At 53.2% G+C, this 23651-nt stretch overlaps 1 protein-coding gene across 1 annotated transcript in view; it reads right to left on the minus strand.

The window, feature by feature from the left end:
- Positions 1 to 502: 502 nt before the first annotated feature.
- Positions 503 to 23651, minus strand: part of itih6 (inter-alpha-trypsin inhibitor heavy chain family member 6) — a 67126-nt gene continuing 43977 nt past the window's right edge. The window contains exons 13-19 of the mRNA XM_068024302.1: positions 21516 to 22541; positions 21097 to 21135; positions 14205 to 14249; positions 6648 to 6704; positions 4232 to 4345; positions 3325 to 3720; positions 503 to 1890 (exon numbers count right to left, since the gene is read on the minus strand). Coding sequence (XP_067880403.1) covers positions 1643 to 1890; positions 3325 to 3720; positions 4232 to 4345; positions 6648 to 6704; positions 14205 to 14249; positions 21097 to 21135; positions 21516 to 22541 — 1925 coding nt within the window. The 3' untranslated portion in view covers positions 503 to 1642. The remainder of the gene's footprint in view (positions 1891 to 3324; positions 3721 to 4231; positions 4346 to 6647; positions 6705 to 14204; positions 14250 to 21096; positions 21136 to 21515; positions 22542 to 23651) is intronic.

The following is a 23651-nucleotide window of genomic DNA, read 5'->3' on the forward strand; positions in this document are numbered from 1 at the left end:
CCTTCTCCTCATACCTGCCCCCCCAGGCCGCACTTCAGTCTATCTGACCGGGAAATTGCATCTTTCCGGATGAGACGTTGAACCCGAGGCCCCCTTCTGCCCTGTCAGGTGGATGTAAAAGATCCCACTGCCACTGCTGGAAGATGAGCAGTGGGTGGGGTAGGGGGGGATGGGTGTTGGTGGAGGCAGGGGGTGGTGGGAGGTCTCCCCAGTGTCCTGGAAACGATATTGATCGATTTGCTCCTTGCGGGATCTTACTGTGTGTAAATTGGTTGCCACGTTTCCGACGTTATGACAGTGACTCCACCTTGAGAGTACTTGATTGGCTGTGAGGTGCTTTGGGACACCTGAGGTGGTGAAAGGTGCTGGAGAGACGCAAGGTTTTCTTTGTGTTCCGCAGATGTAAACTGCGCTGGGTCAATATTGAGGGTGGGATACCGCAACAAGGGTCTGGATTAACCTCTGCCACCAGCACTTAACCAGAAAATCAGTAATTGCCACTCTGTGCTCAATTTCCCCAACAGGACGTTGATGGAACCTGCACATAAACCCCCAAACACAGCAGCCAGCTGTGATTCCCCCCCATGGGGGATTAGCCAGCAGCCTTCACCACCTGCAGCATGTCCAGGGTGGGGAGGTGACCTGTGGGATCTGGGGCTTAAAATTCAAACGACAGCATGCATTGCCCCTCCCTAATTGCCCCTTGAGAAGGTGGTGGTGAGCTGCCTTCTTGAACCGCTGCAGTCCATGTGGGGTAGGTACACCCACAGTGCTGTTAGGAAAGGGGTTCCAGGATTTTGACCCAGCGACAGTGAAGGAACGGCGATTTAGTTCCAAGTCAGGATGGTGTGTGGGGAACTTGCAGGTGGTGGTGTTCCCATGTGTCTGCTGCCCTTGTCCTTCTAGGTGGTAGAGGTCGCGGGTTTGGAAGGTGCTGTCGAGGGAGCCTCGGTGAGTTGCTGCAGTGCATCTTGTAGATGGTACACACTGCTGCCACTGTGCATCGGTGGTGGAGGGAGTGAAGGTTGAAGGGAGTGGATGAGGTACCGATCAAGCGGGCTGCTTTGTCCTGGATGGTGTCGAGCTTCTTGAGTGTTGTTGGAGCTGCACCCATCCAGGCAAGTGGAGAGTATTCCATCGCACTCCTGACTTGTGCCTTCTGGATGGTGGACAGAGAGTGGTGAGAATGTGGAACTCGCTCCCACAGGGAGTGGTTGAGGTGAATAGTATCGATGTATTTAAGGGGGAAGCTGGATAAACACATGAGGGAGAAAGGAACAGAAAGATATGGTTTCGGGGGGGGCGGGGAGAGATGAAGTAGCGGGTGGGAGGAGGCTCATCTGGAGGATAAACACCGACATGGAGCAGATGGACCGAATGGCCTGTTTCTGTGCTGTATGTTCTATTGAATCACCAGCTCTGGTCAGAGGGAGCCATTTTAGTCAAATGAAATTAAAAAGGTGTCGGACAAGTTGTTTAAAGAAGACGGGAGTAACTGGCGTCAGTCATCCCATCCTCCGTGGCTGCTGGTTTGGAGAGGTTGCGGTGATCGAGCGGTTTTAGCAGCACATTCTGTGAAGAGGTTCGGTCAGGACGATATCCCTCCCGACCAGGAGAGAGCAAGAAGCTACAGGCCACATGCTCAGGCGCCAAGGAGCCGGGGGACGACAAAGTCCACGTAAGTGCCACCAATCAGACGCTCGACATCCTGCCGACGGACCAGCCAGCACGGCGCCACGTGAGCGGGCAAGGGCGAGTCCTTCAGCGTCTTCGACGTCAGGCTGACCGCGACCTTTCGACCCCCACGCCTGAGCTCGGCCGGACCTGGACCCCGGCCCCTTCCACCAAACGACGGCCTGTGGAGGCGAATATCGGTGTGCTGAAATTGTCCTGAAACAACAGCATCAGTCTGTCAAAATCTCATGGGCAGCTGGGAGTGAGTTAAAGCTAGGGTCAAATCGAGGGGTTCGGGCGGGTTTATATATAGAATAACAGATACCCGGGAGTGAGTTAAAGCTAGGGTCAAATCGAGGGGTTCGGGCGGGTTTATATATAGAATAACAGATACCCCGGAGTGAGTTAAAGCTAGGGTCAAATCGAGGGGTTCGGGCGGGTTTATATATAGAATAACAGATACCCGGGAGTGAGTTAAAGCTAGGGTCAAATCGAGGGGTTCGGGCGGGTTTATATATAGAATAACAGATACCCGGGAGTGAGTTAAAGCTAGGGTCAAATCGAGGGGTTCGGGCGGGTTTATATATAGAATAACAGATACCTGGGAGTGAGTTACAGACTGGAATCAAATCGAGGGGTTCGGGCGGGTTTATATATAGAATAACAGATACCCCGGAGTGAGTTAAAGCTAGGGTCAAATCGAGGGGTTCGGGCGGGTTTATATATGGAATAACAGATACCCGGGAGTGAGTTACAGACTGGAATCAAATCGAGGGGTTCGGGCGGGTTTATATATAGAATAACAGATACCCGGGAGTGAGTTACAGACTGGAATCAAATCGAGGGGTTCGGGCGGGTTTATATATAGAATAACAGATACCCCGGAGTGAGTTAAAGCTAGGGTCAAATCGAGGGGTTCGGGCGGGTTTATATATAGAATAACAGATACCCGGGAGTGAGTTAAAGCTAGGGTCAAATCGAGGGGTTCGGGCGGGTTTATATATAGAATAACAGATACCCGGGAGTGAGTTAAAGCTAGGGTCAAATCGAGGGGTTCGGGCGGGTTTATATATAGAATAACAGATACCCGGGAGTGAGTTACAGACTGGAATCAAATCGAGGGGTTCGGGCGGGTTTATATATAGAATAACAGATACCCCGGAGTGAGTTAAAGCTAGGGTCAAATCGAGGGGTTCGGGCGGGTTTATATATAGAATAACAGATACCCGGGAGTGAGTTACAGACTGGAATCTAATCGAGGGGTTCGGTGGGGTTTATATATAGAAGAACAGATACCCGGGAGTGAGTTACAGACTGGAATCTAGTCGAGGGGTTCGGGGTGGTTTATATATAGAATAACAGATACCCTGGAGTGAGTTACAGACTGGAATCTAATCGAGAGGTTCGGGGGGTTTATATATAGAATAACAGATACCCGGGAGTGAGTTACAGACTGGAATCTAATCGAGGGGTTCGGGGGGTTTATATATAGAATAACAGATACCCGGGAGTGAGTTACAGACTGGAATCTAATCAAGGGGTTTATATGTCGAGTAACAGATACCCGGGGATGAGTTACAGACTGGAATCTAATCGAGGGGTTTCGGACAAAGCCAATGATATAAAATGGTTGTACTAACTGTTACTCACCTAGCAACCCTTGAGCATGTTGGGAAAGCCCATCACCCCGCACGACGTAAAACCCGAGATGGTCGAGCTGGAGGTGGGAGGGGTGAGCGTAGCGGTGGAGCAGGATCAGGAATTCGGTTTTCGCCCCGATCCTAACGGTGACTCCAGCCGATCGAGACACAGAGACCCGCAAGCCCGGCTTGCTGGTGACGGAGCTGGAGTTCCAAGCGATGGCGAGCTGGTGCTCCCCTTCCAGGGTGATACCATCCCGGCTGACGTTGACCCTGTATCCTCTGACCCCTGACCCCGCTGCCGGACTCGCCACCCGCACGGACATGCGGTCAAAGAAGGTGCGAGGGCAGTTCTTGTGTTTTGGGTTGACTGGAGCTTCTATTAAATGGCCATCGACAGTGACCCCTGTGGGAAGACATTGAATGGGACAGAAACATTTATCACGTTAAGCCCGTCTTACAATCATAGAATATCTGATCAAAGGTCACAGACCTGAAATGTTAACCCTAGTTTGTGTAATCGCCCCTCGTAATTTAACCCTTGGAGACCTGGCATCATTCTGGTAAATCTCCACTGCACTCCCTCCAAGACCAATATCGTCTTCCCAAGGTGTGGTGCCCAGAACTGTTCACAATACTCCAGGTGTGGGTCTAACCAGGGCTTTGTATAGCTGAAGCATGACTTCTACCCCCTTGTATTCCAGTCCTCGAGATATAAAGGCCAGCATTCCTTCCGCCTTTTTGATTATTTAATGTACCTGTTCATGATATTTTATAATGAGGTAAGTTACACTGGGTGAAACATCGGCCAGTACTCACACACACTCTCACACCACCAACCCCCCCCCACCCCCCCACCTCGCTCGCACGGCCCGCTCACCCACTCGTAAAAGGCCGGCCGGTGAGCGGCCCCCTACCTGAGAGAGGGTCCTCGACCAGACGCAGGGTGTCGTTCGCACGCCCGTCAATGGTGAAGCAAATGGTCTCGTTCGAGTGCGGCACCTTGACCACAAAGTGAGGATCGCCATCCGCTGTGTGGGAGTGTGAGAGGGAGAGACTGTGTGAGACGAAGGCAGAGCTCTGTGCACAGCGCCACAGATCATAGCTAGGCATTGACGGCCCTGCCTGTCACAGACCCCGCCTTGCCGCTCAGGCAAGGGATGTCAAAGCACTCTGCTGAACCGTTTCAACCTCCTGGCTGATTTACCTCATTAGAAAGAGAAGGACGTCCAGTTGAGAAAAGATTGAGGTCCGTCCAGTTCTCCCCCTGGCGTCCAGGTAGTCACATGATAACAACGAGCATGGAGTTGTTGACTAATTCTGCAAGGTAAGCTGTGTCTCAGTCAGTCTCCCACTCGAATCTGAGTCAGAAGACGGTGGGTTCGAGCCCCCACTCTGGAGACTCGAGCCCCACAATCCAGGCCCGACACTCCCCCAGGTGTCAGTACTGAGGGAGCGCCGCACTGTCGGAGGGTCAGTACTGAGGGAGCGCTCACTGTCGGAGGGTCAATATTGAGGGAGTGCTGCACTGTTGGAGGGTCAGTACTGAGGGAGTGCTGCACTGTCGGAGGGTCAGTACTGAGGGAGTGCTGCACTGTCGGAGGGTCAGTACTGAGGGAGCGCTCACTGTCGGAGGGTCAATACTGAGGGAGTGCTGCACTGTTGGAGGGTCAGTACTGAGGGAGTGCTGCACTGTCGGAGGGTCAGTACTGAGGGAGCACCGCACTGTCGGAGGGTCAGTACTGAGGGAGCGCCGCACTGTCGGAGGGTCAGTACTGAGGGAGCTCCGCACTGTCGGAGGGTCAGTACTGAGGGAGTGCCACACAGTCGGAGGGTCAGTACTGAGGGAGCGCCACACAGTCGGAGGGTCAGTACTGAGGGAGCGCCACACAGTCGGAGGGTCAGTACTGAGGGAGTGCTGCACTGTCGGAGGGTCAGCACTGAGGGAGTGCTGCACTGTCGGAGGGTCAGTACTGAGGGAGCGCTCACTGTCGGAGGGTCAATATTGAGGGAGTGCTGCACTGTCAGAGGGTCAGTACTGAGGGAGTGCTGCACTGTCGGAGGGTCAGCACTGAGGGAGTGCTGCACTGTCAGAGGGGTCCTGTCACCCTGTCCCTGGTTACTATGACAATCAGGATGACACGGCGAGGATATGTACACATGTCTGTGAAACACTCTGGGATGTCCTGAGGTCGGGGGCGGTTGTGGCAGCTCGTGTAGGGAGGGGTGCGGTGGTAGACCCTACAATGTAAACCATCTCTGGGATACTGACCCCCACTGACACCTCCGTCTCAGGAACGGACCCCCCCCCCCACCACACCAGCAGCTCATCGCAGGCCTGGTTTCAAAAGCACCCTCCCCTGAACAGGCCGACTACAGCAATCCCTCCAGGAACACATCCGACTAGACTTGGCGACCCTGGGAATGAGGGTGGTGAGGGGTTGGATGGCCTATACTGAGTCTGGAGTTAAAATCAGGCCTCGCCCGTCAACGGTGCAGTGACTTCATAAAAGAAAATAAGAAGTAGGAGCAGGAGTAGGCCATTCAGCCCCTCGAGCCTGCTCCGCCTTTCAATACGATCATGGCTGATCTCATCTCGGCCTCAACTCCACTTTCCTGCCCGTTCTCCATAACCCTTCAACCCATTACTAATTAAAAATCTGTCTATCTCCTTAAATTTACTCAATGTCCCGGCATCCACCGCACTCTGGGGTAGTGAATTCCACAGACTCACGACCCTTTGAGAGAAGTAATTTCTCCTCATCTCTGTTTTAAATCTGCTACCCCTTATCCTAAAACTATGACCTCTCGTTCTAGATTGCCCCACAAGAGGAGACATCCCCTCTACGTCTACTTTGTCAATCCCCTTAATCATCTTGTATACCTCAATTGGATCTCCTCTCATTCTTCTAAACTCTCGCTCTCTCTCCATAAGACAAACCCCTCGTCTCTGGAATCAATCTAGTGAACCTCCTCTGAACTGCCTCCAATGCAACTACATCCCTCCTCAACTAAGGGGACCAAAACTGTACGCAATACTCCAGGTGCGGTCTCACTAATGCCTTGTACAGTTGCAGCAACACTTCCCTACTTTTATACTCTATTCCTTTAGCAATAAATGCCAAAATGCCTTCCTTATTACCTGCTTTACCTGCAAACTAGTTTTCTGCGATTCATGCACAAGGACACCCAGATCCCTCTGCACCGAAGCACTCTGAAGTTTCTCTCCATTTAGATAAAAAGGTCGCAGGTTTTGCATTCTCTCCTTTATCCCTCATCTCCCGCTCCCACCTACCCACAACAATTTATTCAAAATCCCCAGTCAAATCTTACCAGAGTATGGATATGAGGGGTACATCATTTGTTCTTCCATGAGATCAAACGGGAGGTCTGTCAAATGAAGAAAGAATCTTTCATCTTGCCACAAGACATAAAAACTGCCTCACTTGCACTCCCAGGACAGCATGGGGTTAGATACAGATTAAATCTCCCTCTACACTGTCCCGTCAAACACTCCCAGGGAAAAAAAAAACGGGGATAGATACAGACTAAAGCTCCCTCTACACTGTCCCGTCAAACACTCCCAGGGAAAAAAAAAACGGGGATAGATACAGAGTAAAGCTCCCTCTACACTGTCCCGTCAAACACTCCCAGGGAAAAAAAAACGGGGATAGATACAGAGTAAAGCTCCCTCTACACTGTCCCGTCAAACACTCCCAGGGAAAAAAAAACGGGGATAGATACAGAGTAAAGCTCCCTCTACACTGTCCCGTCAAACACTCCCAGGACAGGTACAGCACGGGGGTTAGATGAAAAAAAGGGCAGTAATTAGATGAAAATCTGCCAACCCATTCTCAAAGTATTTGAACTATTTTGTTGTCCCCAAGCCTACATAAATGCAAGTGAAAGATTTATATTTATGTCTCCACGATGAAATGCAAGTCTGATACTAGTTGTTGTGTCAAAACTAAATGGGCATTTTTGCACTAGGATTCTATTGCCCTAGCAGCTGCTTTGCTTCACTTGGAGTGCTTGGCGCTACATAATTTTGTTTTCAACTGGTAAAACATGGTCGAAGAATTACAGCCTCTCACTGATTTGCTGTTTCGTCAAGTTTCGCAAATAAAGTGTTATGATCTCCATTTTCGTTCTATGGGGTTTCAGGACAGTTCTTAAATTTGGCAGTCACGAGATGATGGCTAAATCTGCTGAGCATTTTCTGCAGACGTAAGTGTGGTTATGTAAATTGCACTCTGGCTTGTTGGCAGAAGTTACTGTGAAAATAAAATCAATAGCATTAAAAAGAAACAGGATTGGCTGGAGCACTTCCTGTGTGCAATTAGGTGAACCAGCTGCACCTGAGCAGGCTGTGGGAGCTGCAACTGGAGAGGAGAGTGGAGAGAGCTGCAACTGGAGAGGAGAGTGGAGAGAGCTGCAACTGGAGAGAAGAGTGGAGAGAGCTGCAACTGGAGAGGAGAGTGGAGAGAGCTGCAACTGGAGAGGAGAGTGGAGAGAGCTGCAACTGGAGAGAAGAGTGGAGAGAGCTGCAACTGGAGAGGAGAGTGGAGAGAGCTGCAACTGGAGAGGAGAGTGGAGAGAGCTGCAACTGGAGAGGAGAGTGGAGAGAGCTGCAACTGGAGAGGAGAGTGGAGAGAGCTGCAACTTACAAATTCAACTGTGGAACTGTTTCTATTTTGTAAGGACAAAGACCTACAAATCATTTTGGAGAGGTGGGTGTTGGAGCACCAGAGAACATTTGTTTGAACTGTTAGGGGAGGGAGGAGGTGTTGGAAGATCCCAGAGGCGGGGCTGCCTAATTCTATAGGGAGCCCGTTGTTACGACAAGGTGATAAAGATGTCTAGGGGCCCTTCTCAGCTTTCACCTGGTCTTACTGTAAAAAAAAACGGGGGTTAGATACAGAGTAAAGCTCCCTCTACCCTGTCCCCATCAAACACTCCCAGGACAGGTACAGTACGGGGGTTAGATACAGAGTAAAGCTCCCTCTACCCTGTCCCCATCAAACACTCCCAGGACAGGTACAGCACGGGGGTTAGATACAGAGTAAAAAAAAACGGGGGTTAGATACAGAGTAAAGCTCCCTCTACACTAAAAAAAAAAATGGGAGGTGAGTAAAGATGTTCTCAGAAGGGGCTAGTGAGACTGTAGAGTTTAGGGAGAGAAATCCAGAGGGCAGGGTTGTGGTCCACAGTTTGCAGAGTAAGGGATGCAAATGCACACTCAGTAGATCAGAGTTGGAAATGTAGAACACAAAAAAAAATGTTAAGGTACTGAGTAAAGATCCCTCTGTTACTCCCATACTTACAAAAAAAAAAGAAAAAAAAAAAACGGGGGTTAGATACAGAGTAAAGCCCCCTCTACACTGTCCCCATCAAACACTCCCCAGGACAGGTACAGTACGGGGGTTAGATACAGAGTAAAGCTCCCTCTACACTGTCCCCCATCAAACACTCCCCAGGACAGGTACAGCACGGGGGTTGGCTGCTTCCTAATTGGGACTCCAGAGTGCATCAACGAGGTGCAGCTGACAGTGCTGCAGTCAGTTGCTGGAGGTGCTGCTGGAGAGGGAGAGCTGAGGAGAAACTGCAAAAACCTTTCAACATTTGCTGCAGAGGAAAGACTTTTGGAATAAGCCTGTATTTGGAGGTGGGTGTTGAGCACCAGACTCATTTCATTTGGACTGTTGTGGGAGGTGGAAGAGGCCAGAAGAACAAGGGGTGGGGGCTATACAATTCTGCAGGGAGCTGTGCAGTTGCACTAAAGTTGCAGGGAAGCTCCCTCCCCACCCCAATTGCCCAGCCTGAGTCAGCTGAAGCTGCCTGGCTAATATACAGAAGGGGATAAATAGTGCCTGGTCAGCTTCAGCTGGCCTAGGTGAAGACGCCTCCCCCAACCAGAAGACCGGAAGACCAAGTGTGCTGGCAGAGACTGTTTTAAGTGTGCTGTGTGCACCACCTCCAGAAAGGAAAGAAAGTCATCACTTACAGCCTGTCTTTCCCTCTCCTCCATTCCCTCAGCCTCTCCCCTAACCTGTTGTTTGTTTGTTTTGTGCATAAAGTTATTTTCAAGCCTACAATTTGGGGTGGGTTAGCTCTTAGACCCATGGCTAGCCCTTCATCACAGGTGGCGGGGCCCTCTACAACCTATGCAGCTGCAGCCTCTGTGGCTGCCCACGTGGCCCCGTCACCTTTTAAATTAATAACATCCAGCCATGGGGTGAAGAACTATCCCCACCCCAACATGTCCATTGAGGCCTGTGTGAAGGCAATGGCTGATGTATGGGAAGGCTGTGTTTTTTCTAAAGACCGAGCGGGCCGTGTCCCTGGCCCTGAGTAAGGGGCTCACTGTGGGGGGGGGACTTTCCTGCCAGTGGACCCTCTGGGGGCCACTGCGCAGCGGATAATGTTATCAAACGTCCCGCCCTTCATTCCAGTGAGCTCCTCCTCCCCCACCTGCACCATCTGGGGGAGGTGAGGTCAGGGATCACCCCAGTCCGGCTTGGTCTTCGGGAACACAGCCTCCAACATGTCTACTCCTTCCGCCGCCAGTTATTTATGCAGCTGGCGCGGGAGGAGGACTTGGAAGGCCAATTTAATGTGGAGTTCCAGGGGACGGCCTACCGCGTCTTTTGGACCTCGGACGGGGCGCGGTGCCACGTCTGCAAGGGGGTGGGGCATGTTCGTAAGAACTGCCCCAACCTCCCAGCCGCCAGCTCCACCTCAGCGGCCCAGAGTGATTCCACAGCACCTCCTCCCACTCCCCCCACACATCCAACAGACACCACTCAGTCGGTTCTGGAGGCTGTGGTTTTCACAGCCTCCAGTGGGGAGGGGAGTGCCCGTCCGAGTGGAAGGAAGATGCGGAGGCAAAAGAAGCATCCCCTGGACACATTGAAACGACCCGAGCCTGAGCTCAGCTCAAAGCCCGTTCTCACGGAATCCACCTGTCCCAGGGCTGGGCTCAGGCCCAGGGTGACTAAAAAGGAGGGTGCGGAGGCGGAGGCCTCTGATGACATGGAGGTCTCTGAGCCTCTGCGCCCTGGTGGGAAAAAGAGGAGAAGGCACCCCTCCACAGAGGTAACGAGGGGCCCTGAGGCGCAGGGCCTATCTGTTGGAGGGGAGCTGTCTCCTGTTTCGGGTCCCCAGGTTTCCCCTACCGCCACCACCAAGGCGACAAAGTCCAGGCAGGAGCTCCCTATTCCTCAGGATGGAGGGGAGGGGAAGGCCCCGGTACTTGAGGCCCCTCTTGAAGGAGTAAGTGGGGCCCTGCTTGTGGTGGGGGAGCCTGGGGACGCCGCCCATTCTGCCACTGCTACTGGGTTGGGTGCCCTGAATGAAGGGGAGGGCGAGGCCCCAGAGGGTTGGCCCTCCCAGCCGGAGTCCACCACCAACCAGGAGACACCCGACCCGGTCATAACTGAGAATTCTGCCCCATCTGCTGGGCCTGTGGGTGCTGGCGGAGCAGGAGATGGCCTCCTCTCTCCGCCTCCGGTCTCGGTTCCGGCTGGATTTCTGGAGTCGAGAACTTCTGTCTCCCCTGGACCATAAATTGGCCTGGGGACGGAGGTGGAGGGGGGTCCTGAACCGCTGGTGCCTACAGGCTCCAGTTTCACAATAGAACCCAGAGAGGACTCCTCCGCCATCGATCCTGGGGGTGGGATCGTGACGGAGGCAGGACCAGCTGGTGCGGCAGGGGCATCCGCCCCACAGTGTGTGGTGGATGTGTCGGCCGCTGGTGGTGACGACCCGGAGGAGGATGGGGATTCGGTGTGGGGCACGGAGGATGATCTTGATTCCATCGCCAGTGAGGTGGTGGAGTCCCTCGTGCCTCCCACCGAATCTCCTCTCATCCCCACTGCGGAACTCCGGGATTTCCTCGCGGCTTGCAGGGGTTGCTGCAATGAAGTTCAGCTGGCCCTCGGCCGTTGGTCGAATCTGGCGCTGATCATCCAGTCCGTCCGTGCCGCCCTTAAGAAAGCGGGCAAGCGCGCGGGCGTGAAACTGGTTGAGAGGCGCCGTTTTAATGTGTTCCTCAATGGGTTGCTGGGGGAGTGGAGGGCCAGGTGCACTTCCACTCCCTCCTCACAGTGAGGTGTTTGTGACGGGTTTTAATTACCTTTGACATGAAGATAACCATAGCCAGCCTCAACATCAACGGCAGCAGAGGGGCTCACCGCAGATTTCACAATCTCTCAGTCCTCAGGGAAGGGAGATACGCGGTGAGCTTTCTGCAGGAAACCCACACCGTTCCGGGAGACGAAGCCACCTGGCTCCTGGAGTGGCAGGGTGGGGTCTACATGAGTCACCTCACCCCTATTTCTAGTGGGGTGGCTATCTTGTTGGCCCCGACTTTTCAGCCGGAGATCTTGGGGGTCAAGGAGCTAGTGCCGGGCCGCTTGCTCCACCTCGCCGTTCGCCTGGGTAGCGTGCCGCTCCACTTTGTGAACGTGTACGCGCCCAGGCCCGGCGCGTTGCAAGCGCGCTTCTTTGAAGAAGTGTCCGCTCTCTTGAGCTCCATCAATAGCGGCGAGTGCATCATCCTCGGGGGGGATTTTAACTGCACCCTCGAGGTGGGGGATCGCTCCGGTCTCCAGCGCGGCCAAGCGTCGGTGGAGAAGTTGAGGGGACTGATCAGCTCCCTTAACTTGGTGGACGTCTGGCGGAATCTCCATCCCGACTCCAGCGCCTTCACGTGGAGGTCTGGAGGAGGGGGGTCGCCGGAACTGCTCATTGGACCCAGGCCCCGAAACCCTCCTCGGGAGCCGGTCCCACACAACCCGAGCCGCCTCTCAGAAATTCCCTCCGTGCCATTCCAATCGGCGCGGAGGGGTTTCCTGTACGGGCTGCTCCTGCACACACTCCACTTCCTCGCCCTCGTCAGCCGGCCGGACACGCCCTGGCGGTCCATGTTGCCATCTGGCGGCGAGGGGAAACCCCGATGGAGGTCTCTCTACGCGGGAGTCTTCCCCCTTTACATCGGGGACCTGGGGTGGAGGGTGCTGCACAGAGCAGTCCCGTGCAATAGGCTTTTAAGTAGGTTCACGGACTCCCAGGCCACCTGTACTTTCTGCGGCCTGGACGAGTCCGTGTTCCACATTTATACGGAGTGTGCGAGGTTGCAGCCCCTATTTGAGTATCTGAAGGGGCTGCTCCTCAAATTCTGGCTGCACTTCAGTCCCACGCTCCTGATCTTTGGGCACCCGGTGCGGAGGGGCTTGGGCCGGGAGGAGGATCTCCTTGTCGGTCTGCTCCTGGGCCTGGCCAAGGTGGCAATTCACAGGTCCAGGTTGCGGGCCGTCGGGGGGTCCGCCCTCCCCGATTGCCTGCCCCTCTTCCGCGGTTACGTTCGCGCCGGGGTGTCCCTGGAAAAGGAGCATGCGGTGTCCGCCGGTACGCTTGAGGCCTTCCGCGACCGGTGGGCACCGCAGGGACTGGAGTGCATTGTCAACGCCGAAAATGGCATTTTAATTTGAGTTTTTGTTTATTTCTGTTTTTAATAAAGTTATTTTAAAAATATAAGTGTGTATATAAAGGGGGAAAAAAAAGCAGGGATTAGATACAGAATAAAGCTCCCTGTAGACTGTAAAAAATAAAGGTGTTAGATACAGGGTAAAGCTCCCTCTACACTGTCCCAAACACTCCCAGCACAGGTACAACACGGGGTTAGATACACTGGGAGGAGGATCACCTCGTCGGTCTGCTCCTGGGCCTGGCCAAGGTGGCAATTCACAGGTCCAGGCTGCGGGCGTTCGGGTGGTCCGTCCTCCCCGATTGCCTGCCCCTCTTCCAAGGTTACATTCGCGCCCGGGTGTCCCTGGAGAAGGAGCATGCGGTGTCCACCGGCACGCTTGAGGCCTTCCGCGAAAAAAAAACGGGGGTTAGATACAGAGTAAAGCTCCCTCTACACTGTCCCCCATCAAACACTCCCAGGACAGGTACAGTACGGGGGTTAGATACAGAGTAAAGCTCCCTCTACACTGTCCCCATCAAACACTCCCAGGACAGGTACAGTACGGGGGGTTAGATACAGAGTAAAGCTCCCTCTACACTGTCCCCATCAAACACTCCCAGGACAGGTACAGTACGGGGGTTAGATACAGAGTAAAGCTCCCTCTACACTGTCCCCCATCAAACACTCCCAGGACAGGTACAGTACGGGGGGTTAGATACAGAGTAAAGCTCCCTCTACACTGTCCCCATCAAACACTCCCAGGACAGGTACAGTACGGGGGTTAGATACAGAGTAAAGCTCCCTCTACACTGTCCCCATCAAACACTCCCCAGGACAGGTACAGTACGGGGGTTAGATACAGAGTAAAGCTCCCTCTACACTGTCCCCATCAAACACTCCCAGGACAGGTACAGCACGGGGGTTAGATACAGAGTAAAGCTCCCTCTACACTGTCCCCCATCAAACACTCCCAGGACAGGTACAGTACGGGGGGTTAGATACAGAGTAAAGCTCCCTCTACACTGTCCCCCATCAAACACTCCCAGGACAGGTACAGTACGGGGGGTTAGATACAGAGTAAAGCTCCCTCTACACTGTCTGAACAATGTGCTATTACCATAATCCAGGTGTGATCACTCCACAGTCCCTGTTTTAGCCTAAATTCTATTCTGATAGCCTAACCAGACTGGCTTGTGATAATTTGCTGTAAAAATGGCCAATTTCTGCTGGAGTTCCCAATCACTCGACCCATGTTGGGATTTCCCAGTACAAAACCCCCTTGGTCCTTGCAGCTGGGTGTGAGTCTGATAGCCCCCCAGCTCAGCTTCTATACAAATCAGCATCACATAGTTGAAAGGTCAGTTGACCAACTTCCTGTGTCACCAACACACAAGATAAAGGACCTGCAAATCTTCACTCACCCAAATCTGCAGCGCCATAGTCAAAGTCAACATATGTTTCAGCATCTGAAAAAAGATGAACCAAATTAAGATATTAATTGTGAATTAGCACTGGCTCAATGGGTCCCAATCTCGTCTCGCAGTCAGAAGCTCGTGGGTTTGAGCCCCCACTGCAGAGTCTCGAGCCCCATAATCCAGACCCAGTACTTACCTGGTCCTAGGATTGACACAGCACTCCCAGGACAGGTACAGCACGGGGTTAGTTACAGAGTAAAGCTCCCTCGACACTGTCCACATCAAACACTCCCAGGGCAGCTCCAGCACGGGGGTTAGATACAGAGTAAAGCTCCCTCTACACTGTCCCCATCAAACACTCCCCGGACAGGTACAGTACGGGGGTTAGATACAGAGTAAAGCTCCCTCTACACTGTCCACATCAAACACTCCCAGGACAGGTACAGCGCGGGGTTAGATACAGAGTAAAGCTCCCTCGACACTGTCCCCATCAAACACTCCCAGGACAGGTACAGCGCGGGGTTAGATACAGAGTAAAGCTCCCTCGACACTGTCCCCATCAAACACTCCCAGGACAGGTACAGTACGGGGGTTAGATACAGAGTAAAGCTCCCTCTACACTGTCCCCATCAAACACTCCCAGGACAGGTACAGTCCGGGGGTTAGATACAGAGTAAAGCTCCCTCTACACTGTCCCCATCAAACACTCCCAGGACAGGTGCAGTACGGGGGTTAGATACAGAGTAAATACAGTACAGAGTTAGATACAGCGCCTTCACATGGAGGTCTGGAGGAGGAGGGTCCCAAATTGACCGCCTCTACATTTCGCAGGCTTACGTCTCCTGCATCTCGGTGGCCTCCATGCGGCTGTTGCTGTGCTCGGACCACCGCCTGGTGTGGGTGGAGTTCTCTCCGCTCAGCACGCGGGCAGGGTATGCGAACTGGCACTTTAACAACCGGCTGCTGGAGGACGAGCGATTCTGGGACTCATTCCGTCGATTCTGGGCCGACTGGAGAAGGAAGCAGGGGGGCTTCCCCTCCTTGAGGCTATGGTGGGACATGGGCAAGACTCACATCCGTGTCTTCTGTCAGGAGTATGCGAAAGGGTCGACCAAGAACAGAAAATGGAGGCCTCAGATCAGAAAATCCGCACAACGGAAACTCAGGCTCTTGTTGCCTCGGCGCAGAAGAAGCTTCTGGAAGAGAGGATGAAGTTGGTGGCAGAGCTCTGGAAGTCTGTAATCAAGGCGGAAATTATGTACAAGAAGGACCCAAAGCTCCTGAACCAGCTCCAATACTGTGAGGAGACAGGAATTCCTCTGGTGGCTATAATTGGAGAGCAGGAACTGAAGGATGGAGTTGTCACACTTCGAGTGGTTTCTACAAGAGAGGGAGCCTAGAGAGGGAGGTGCTCGACTTGGAGTCCCGCCTCGGTCATGCCGTCGCAGACCCGCAGTGGCAGGTGTTTAAGGAGATATTCAATTCATCCCAACTAAAATATATTCCAGAGAGGAAAAAAGATTGTAAGAGGGGGGAAAACATCCATGGCTAAGCAAGGAAGTTAAGGATAACATAAAGACAAAAACTACAGCATTGCAAATGCCAGTAGCAGGCTGGAAGATTGGGAAACTTTTAAAGATCAACAAAGGGTTACTAAAAAAAGTAATAAAAAGAGCAAAGGTAAATTATGAAAGAAAACTAGCGCAAAATATAAAAACAGATAGCAAAAGCTTCTGTAAGTATATAAAAGGTAAGAGAGTAGCTAAAGTGAATGTTGGTCCTATGGAGGATGAGACTGGGGAGTTAATAGAGGGGAACACAGAAATGGCAGAGACACTAAATCAGTATTTTGCCTCAGTTTTCACGGTGGAGGACACTAGTACCATTCCAATAGTAACAGGTAATGCAGAGGTTATAGAAAGAGAGGAACTGAGAACAATCATCACTAGGGAAAAAGTACTGAGCAAACTATTGGGATTGAAGGCAGACAAGTCCCCAGGGCCTGATGGTCTACATCCTAGGGTCTTAAAGGAAGTGGCAGCGGACATAGGGGATCCGTTGGTTATAATATTCCAAAATTCCCTGGATACGGGAAAGGTTCCAGTGGATTGGGAAAAAAGCTAATATAATGCCCTTATTCAAAAAGGGAGGGAGGCAGAAAGTAGGAAACTATCGACCAGTTAGTTTAACATCTGTCATTGGGAAATTGTTAGAATCCATTATTAAGGAAGTAATAACAGAGCATTTAGAAAGTCAAAACGCAATCCATCAGAGCCAGCATGGTGTTATGAAGGGTAAATCATGTTTGACTAATTTACCAGAGTTCTTCAAAGCTGTAACAAGCAAAGAGGATAATGGGGATCCTGTAGATGTAGTATATCTGGACTTCCAGAAGGCATTTGATAAGGTGCCACACAAAAGGTTAATACACAAGGTAAGATCACATGGGGTGAGGGACAATTTATTAGCTTGGATAGAGGATTGGCTAACCAACAGAAAACAGAGAGTCGGGATAAATGGGTCTTTTTCTGGTTGGCAAGATGTAACTAGTGGGGTGCCACAGGGTTCGGTCCTCGGGCCCCAACTATTTACAATCTATATAAATGCCTTGGATGCAGAGATAGAAGGTACTATAACCAAATTTGCAGATGACACTAAAATAGGTGGGACAGTAAGATGCAATAAAGAAATGAGAAATTTACAAATGGATATGGATAGATTAGGTGAATGGGCCAAAATTTGGCAGATGGAGTTAGGACAAAGAACAAAGAAAATTACAGCACAGGAACAGGCCCTTCGGCCCTCCAGGCCTGCGCCGATCCAGATCCTCTATCTAAACATGTCGCCTATTTTCTAAGGGTCTGTATCTATTTGCTTCCTGCCCATTCATGTATCTGTCTAGATACATCTTAAAAGACACTATCGTGCCCGCGTCTACCACCTCCGCTGGCAACGCGTTCCAGGCACCCACCACCCTCTGCGTAAAGAACTTTCCACGCATATCCCCCCTAAACTTTTCCCCTCTCACTTTGAACTCGTGACCCCTTGTAATTGAATCCCCCACTCTGGGAAAAAGCTTCTTGCTATCCACCCTGTTTTTACCTCTCATAATTTTGTACACCTCAATCAGGTCCCCCCTCAACCTCCGTCTTTCTAATGAAAATAATCCTAATCTACTCAACCTCTCTTCATAGCTAGTGCCCTCCATACCAGGCAATATCCTGGTGAACCTCCTCTGCACCCTCTCCAAAGCATCCACATCCTTTTGGTAATGTGGCGACCAGAACTGCACGCAGTATTCCAAATGTGGCCGAACCAAAGTCTTATACAACTGTAACATGACCTGCCAACTCTTGTACTCAATACCCCGTCCGATGAAGGAAAGCATGCTGTATGCCTTCTTGACCACTCTATTGACCTGCGTTGCCACCTTCAGGGAACAATGGACCTGAACACCCAAATCTCTCTGTACATCAATTTTCCCCAGGACCACCAATCCTAGTGTCGTCTGCAAACTTGCTAATCAGACCACTTATGCTTTCCTCCAAATCATTTATGTATATCACAAACAACAGTGGTCCCAGCACGGATCCCTGTGGAACACCACTGGTCACACGTCTCCATTTTGAGAAACTCCCTTCCACTGCTACTCTCTGTCTCCTGTTGCCCAGCCAGTTCTTTATCCATCTAGCTAGTACACCCTGGACCCCATGCGACTTCACTTTCTCCATCAGCCTACCATGGGGAACCTTATCAAACGCCTTACTGAAGTCCATGTATATGACATCTACAGCCCTTCTCTCATCAATCAACTTTGTCACTTCCTCAAAGAATTCTATTAAGTTGGTAAGACATGACCTTCCCTGCACAAAACCATGTTGCCTATCACTGATAAGCCCATTTTCTTCCAGATGGGAATAGATCCTATCCCTCAGTATCTTCTCCAGCAGCTTCCCTACCACTGACGTCAGGCTCACTGGTCTATAATTATCTGGATAACGTGGATAAGTGTGAGGTTATCCATTTTAGTCGGAAAAATGGAAAGGCAAATTATTATCTAAATGGAGAGAAACTTCAGAGTGCTTCGGTGCAGAGGGATCTGGGTGTCCTCGTGCATGATTCGCTGAAAACTAGTATGCAGGTACAGCAGGTAATAAGGAAGGCAACTGGAATTTTGGCATTTATTGCTAAAGGAATAGAGACTAAAAAGTAGGGCAGTGTTGCTGCAACTGTACAAGGCATGAGGGATACCGCACCTGGAGTATTGTGTACAGTTTTGGTCCCCTTAGTTGAGGAGGGATGTAGTTACATTGGAGGCAGTTCAGAGGAGGTTCACTAGATTGATTCCAGAGATGAGGGGTTTGTCTTATGAAGAGAGATTGAGCAGCTTAGGCCTTTACTCTCTAGAGTTTAGAAGAATGAGACAAGATCTAATTGAGATATATAAGATGATTAAGGGGATTGACAAAGTAGACGTAGAGGGGATGTTTCCTCTGGTGGGGCAATCTAGAACGAGAGGTTGTAGTTTTAGGATAAGGGGTAGCAGATTTAAAAAACACATGAGAAATTATTTCTTTCAAAGGGTCGTGAGTCTGTGGAATTCACTACCCCAGAGTGCGGTGGATGCCGGGACATTGAGTAAATTTAAGGAGGAGATAGACAGATTTTTAATTAGTAATGGGTTGAAGGGTTATGGAGAACGGGCAGGAAAATGGAGTTGAGGCCGAGATGAGATCAGCCATGATCGTATTGAATGGCGGAGCAGGCTCGAGGGGCTGAATTGCCTACTCCTGCTCCTAGTTCTTATGGACCCAGCCCTGTGGCAGGCGTATAAAGAGAAGAAGGGCGCGCTGAGGAACCTGCAGCTCATAGGGTCCCGAGGTGCGTACATGAAGTCGCGGATCCAGATCCTGGAAGATTTGGACCGCGCCTCACCCTTCTCCCCGCTGGAAAAATGGCGGGGGGTCCGTAAGCAGCTCGTCGAGCTGCTGGCCGACGACGGATCCTCCATCACGGATCCGGAGGGAATGGGCCTCCTGGTCCGTACTTATTACAGTGCGTTGTTCTCTGCGGATCCGTCCAGCGAGGACGCATGCAGAGTTTTGTGGGAGGACCTGCCGCAGGTCAGCCCGGAGGGCGCCGAAGGATTGGAGGCTCCGCTCACATTGGCAGAGCTGACTGGCGCCCTCCACCAGCTCTCAAGGGGCAAATCCCCGGGGCTGGACAGGCTGACCGTGGAGTTCCTCAGGGCATTCTGGGACGTCCTGGGGGACGATTACGCATGGGTCCTGGGGGAAAGCCTGGCGACCGGGGAGATGCCCCTCTCGTGGCGCAGGGCGGTCATCGTCCTGCTGCCGAAGAGGGGCGATCTCCGCCTGCTTAAAAACTGGCGTCTGGTCTCCCTCCTCAGCACGGTTTACAAGATCTTTGCCCGGGCTATGTCTACCCACCTGGGCTCCGTGCTGGCTCACATGATCCACCCCGACCAGTCCTACACGGTCCCGGGCCGGTCCATCCAGGACAACAACCACCTGGTCCGGGACCTGATCCATCTTTCCCAGAGGACTGGTCAGTCGGTCGTCTTTCTCTCCCTCGATCAGGAGAAGGCGTTCGACAGGGTGGATCACGAATACCTTTTCGGGACTCTGTGCGCTTTCGGACTCGGGCCGCATTTTGTGGCCCGGGTCCGACTTTTCTATGCCGCCGCAGAGTGTCTAGTCAAAGTTAACGGGTCATTGACGGCGCCCCTTCGCTTTGGGAGAGGAGTGCGTCAGGGATGCCCCATGTCCGGCCAATTGTATACCATCTGCGTGGAGCTCTTCCTATGCGTGCTTCGCAGGAGGTTGACGGGATTGGCTCTGCGCGAGCCGGCCATGCGGGTCGTCCTCTCGGCTTACGCCGACGACGTGCTCCTCGCAATCACAGATCCCGTTGACTTGCGGAGGATGCGCGACTGCCAGCAGACCTTTTCTGCCGCGTCCTCCGCGAGGATCAATTGGGAGAAATGTTCCAGACTCCTGGTGGGTCAGTGGCGGGTGGACTCCCTGCCGGAGGAGATGACACCTTTTGAGTGGAGCACCACACACCTCCTCTATCTGGGAGTCCACCTTAGCCTCGCTGACGAAGCCTAGCTGGCAAACTGGCAGGAGTTGGAGGCGAAAGTCACCGCTCGGCTGGGGCGCTGGACAGGACTGCTCCGAGTGCTTTCCTACAGGGGCCGTGCGTTGGTCATAAACCAACTGGTGGCCTCCATGTTGTGGTACCGGTTGGCCACTTTGACCCACCCCCTGCATTTGCCACCAAGATCCAGAAGAAACGCGTCGATTTCGTCTGGGGCAAGAAGAAACACCGGGTCTCTGCCGCGGTCCTGAGTCTCCCGATCGAGGAGGGCGGCCAGTCGCTGGAGCGGAGGGAGGTGCACGGGCAGGAAGAGCCAGGGGGTGAGCAGGCAGGAGGATTGAGGGAGTGAGCAGGTGGGAGCCGGACTGAATGCCCCTTGGATTGAGGGGAAAATGAGAGCGACAAGGCTGAAAAGTTTGAGAAGTGATTGGACTGAATAAAAGGTTTTCCACAGATTAAAAAAAATGGGGTCAGATACAGAGTAAAGCTCCCTCTACACTGTCCCCCATCAAACACTCCCCAGGACAGGTACAGTACGGGGGTTAGATACAGAGTAAAACTCCCTCTACACTGTCCCCATCAAACACTCCCCAGGACAGGTACAGTACGGGTTAAATACGGACATCAGGTGAAATCATTGCACATTCTCTGACTTTACCACTTGCCTTCAGGCAAGCAGTGGCCTTGTGTTGAGTCCATCTCCACAGAAACACAGCGGAGATTCCAGTTCAGTGTGCTGTTGACCTAGCAGTGGTACAGTTCACTCACATCTACTTACCAAAATAGTCAGCTTGTGATTTTGTTTGCACAAGTACATCTGTTGGGAAGAAAGTAGTCATGAATGTTTGAACGCTTCGGGTCAGATTAATCAATCAATTATTCCCACGTCCCCCTCCTCGCACCCCTGCTCTTTCCCCCATATCCCTGCAAATTATTCCCCTTCCAGTATTCCTCCGATTCCCCTTTTGAAAGTTACTATTGAATCTGCTTCCACTGCCCTTTCAGGCAGCGCGTTCCAGATCACAACAATTCACTGCGTCAAACAAATCCTCGTCATCTCCCCCTCTGGTTCTTTTCCCGATTATCTTCAATCTGTATCCCTCTGGTTACCGACCCTCCCGCCACTGGGAACAGTTTCTCCTCATTTACTCCATCAAAACCAGACACGACAGGACCAGGTTGGCACACGCGACTCACCGCCAGACTGCAGCATGGTTGCACGAGGCCCGCTCTGAAGGCCATGTGTCACGGAGGTCTCGTGGACGAATGACGCGGGCGTTTCTGGCAGCCCCGTGGCGGCGCTCGTTCCCGGTGCTGCCGAGGGCCGGCCAGCTGCCCGCGGGACGGGCGTGCTGGCTCGGTGGACCGGGCTGGCGGGTGAGGCGGCCCCCTTGTCGGGAGGCCTCCTGGCTTTGGGGGCGGCGGAGGTGGCTGGAGTTGTCTCGCCTTCTTCGGCGGGCTTGACGACCACCAAGGAGGTCAGCGGGGTCACAAAGTTGTACTTGAGCGACAGGGCGGTGGCCTTTTCCTTCAGAAGCCTGCGGCCTTCTTCCTCGTCCATCTTCAGGTGGGCCTGCAGTAGCTCCTTGATGGTGTAGTAGGCCCAGAGCCTCTGGACAAAGCCGCTGACACCGCCTGCGGCTTGGGGGCAGCTGGAGCTGGGCCCCGTCCCGTTGAGCAGGATCTCGTTCTCCAGGTTAACCACCTCAGCCGAGCCTGTGGCCTGCAAACGGACGCGGAGGGCCTCGTCCGTCCCGGCCCTCAGCCTCCCAGCCACGAGCAGCTCGGAGCCGTTGAAGTAGGTGGGAAAGAGGGTCCTGGTGACATTCTCCACCTGGTTGTCCAGATAGTCCAGCTGGATGTCAAACAGGAGAGGGCTGGCCACCTCGTCGTAGAAGCCCTTGAGTTGCAGGTTGGCGTCTGCGTCCTCGTAGATGCGCCTGGCCACACCGCGGTTGTCCAGCGCAAGCCGCTGCAGCAGTGAGAAGTCCACGTCATCCCCGAATCCCAGGCAGAAAAGGGACAGGTTACCCCGCATGGCCTCCCTGGCGTTGCTGATGATGGCGCTGAGCGAGAGGACCCCGGAGGTCGGCTCCCCGTCCGTCAGGAATATGATCAGCGGCACCTTGCTCGCCCCTCCTCCTGCCTCGTCGCCAGGCTTCGAGGGCGCGTCCTGGTGGAAAAGCTTGGCCGCCGCCAGCAGAGCTGCGTTGATGTCCGTCCCTGCAGGGGGGGAAGGTGCCTCTGTCAGTGACAATCCCACAAGAGAGAGAGAGGGAGGGGAAAGAAAGGGCAAAGGAGAGTCGAGATGGAGTGGCGGAGAAAGTCAGGAAGGAAAGACAGAGAGAGAGAAAGACGGAGATAGAGAGAAAGACACACACATTAAGGCACTCCCTCAGTACTGACACTCCGACAGTGCGCCGCTCCCTCAATACTGACCCTCCGACAGTGCGGCGCTCCCTCAATACTGACTCTCCGACAGTGCGGCGCTCCCTCAGTACTGACCGTCCGACAGTGCGGCGCTCCCTCAGTACTGACCCTCCGACAGTGCGGGGCTCCCTCAGTACTGACCCTCCGACAGTGCGGGGCTCCCTCAGTACTGACCCTCCGACAGTGCGGCACTCCCTCAGTACTGACCCTCCGACAGTGCGGAGCTCCCTCAGTACTGACCCTCCGACAGTGCGGGGCTCCCTCAGTACTGACCCTCCGACAGTGCGGGGCTCCCTCAGTACTGACACTCCGACAGTGCGGGGCTCCCTCAGTACTGACCCTCCGACAGTGCGGCGCTCCCTCAGTACTGACCCTCCGACAGTGCGGGGCTCCCTCAGTACTGACACTCCGACAGTGCGGCGCTCCCTCAGTACTGACCCTCCGACAGTGCGGGGCTCCCTCAGTACTGACACTCCGACAGTGCGGCGCTCCCTCAGTACTGACCGTCCGACAGTGCGGCGCTCCCTCAGTACTGACCCTCCGACAGTGCGGGGCTCCCTCAGTACTGACCCTCCGACAGTGCGGCGCTCCCTCAGTACTGACCCTCCGACAGTGCGGGGCTCCCTCAGTACTGACACTCCGACAGTGCGGCGCTCCCTCAGTACTGACCCTCCGACAGTGCGGGGCTCCCTCAGTACTGACACTCCGACAGTGCGGCGCTCCCTCAGTACTGACCCTCCGACAGTGCGCCGCTCCCTCAGTACTGACCGTCCGACAGTGCGGCGCTCCCTCAGTACTGACCCTCCGACAGTGCGGTGCTCCCTCAGTACTGACCCTCCGACAGTGCGGTGCTCTCTCAGTACTGAGACGGGGGCGGGGGGGGGGGGAGTGTCGGGTCTGGAT

The sequence above is a fragment of the Heterodontus francisci genome, chromosome 49 (genome assembly GCF_036365525.1).
Source record: "Heterodontus francisci isolate sHetFra1 chromosome 49, sHetFra1.hap1, whole genome shotgun sequence".
Classification (NCBI taxonomy): Eukaryota; Metazoa; Chordata; class Chondrichthyes; order Heterodontiformes; family Heterodontidae; genus Heterodontus; species Heterodontus francisci.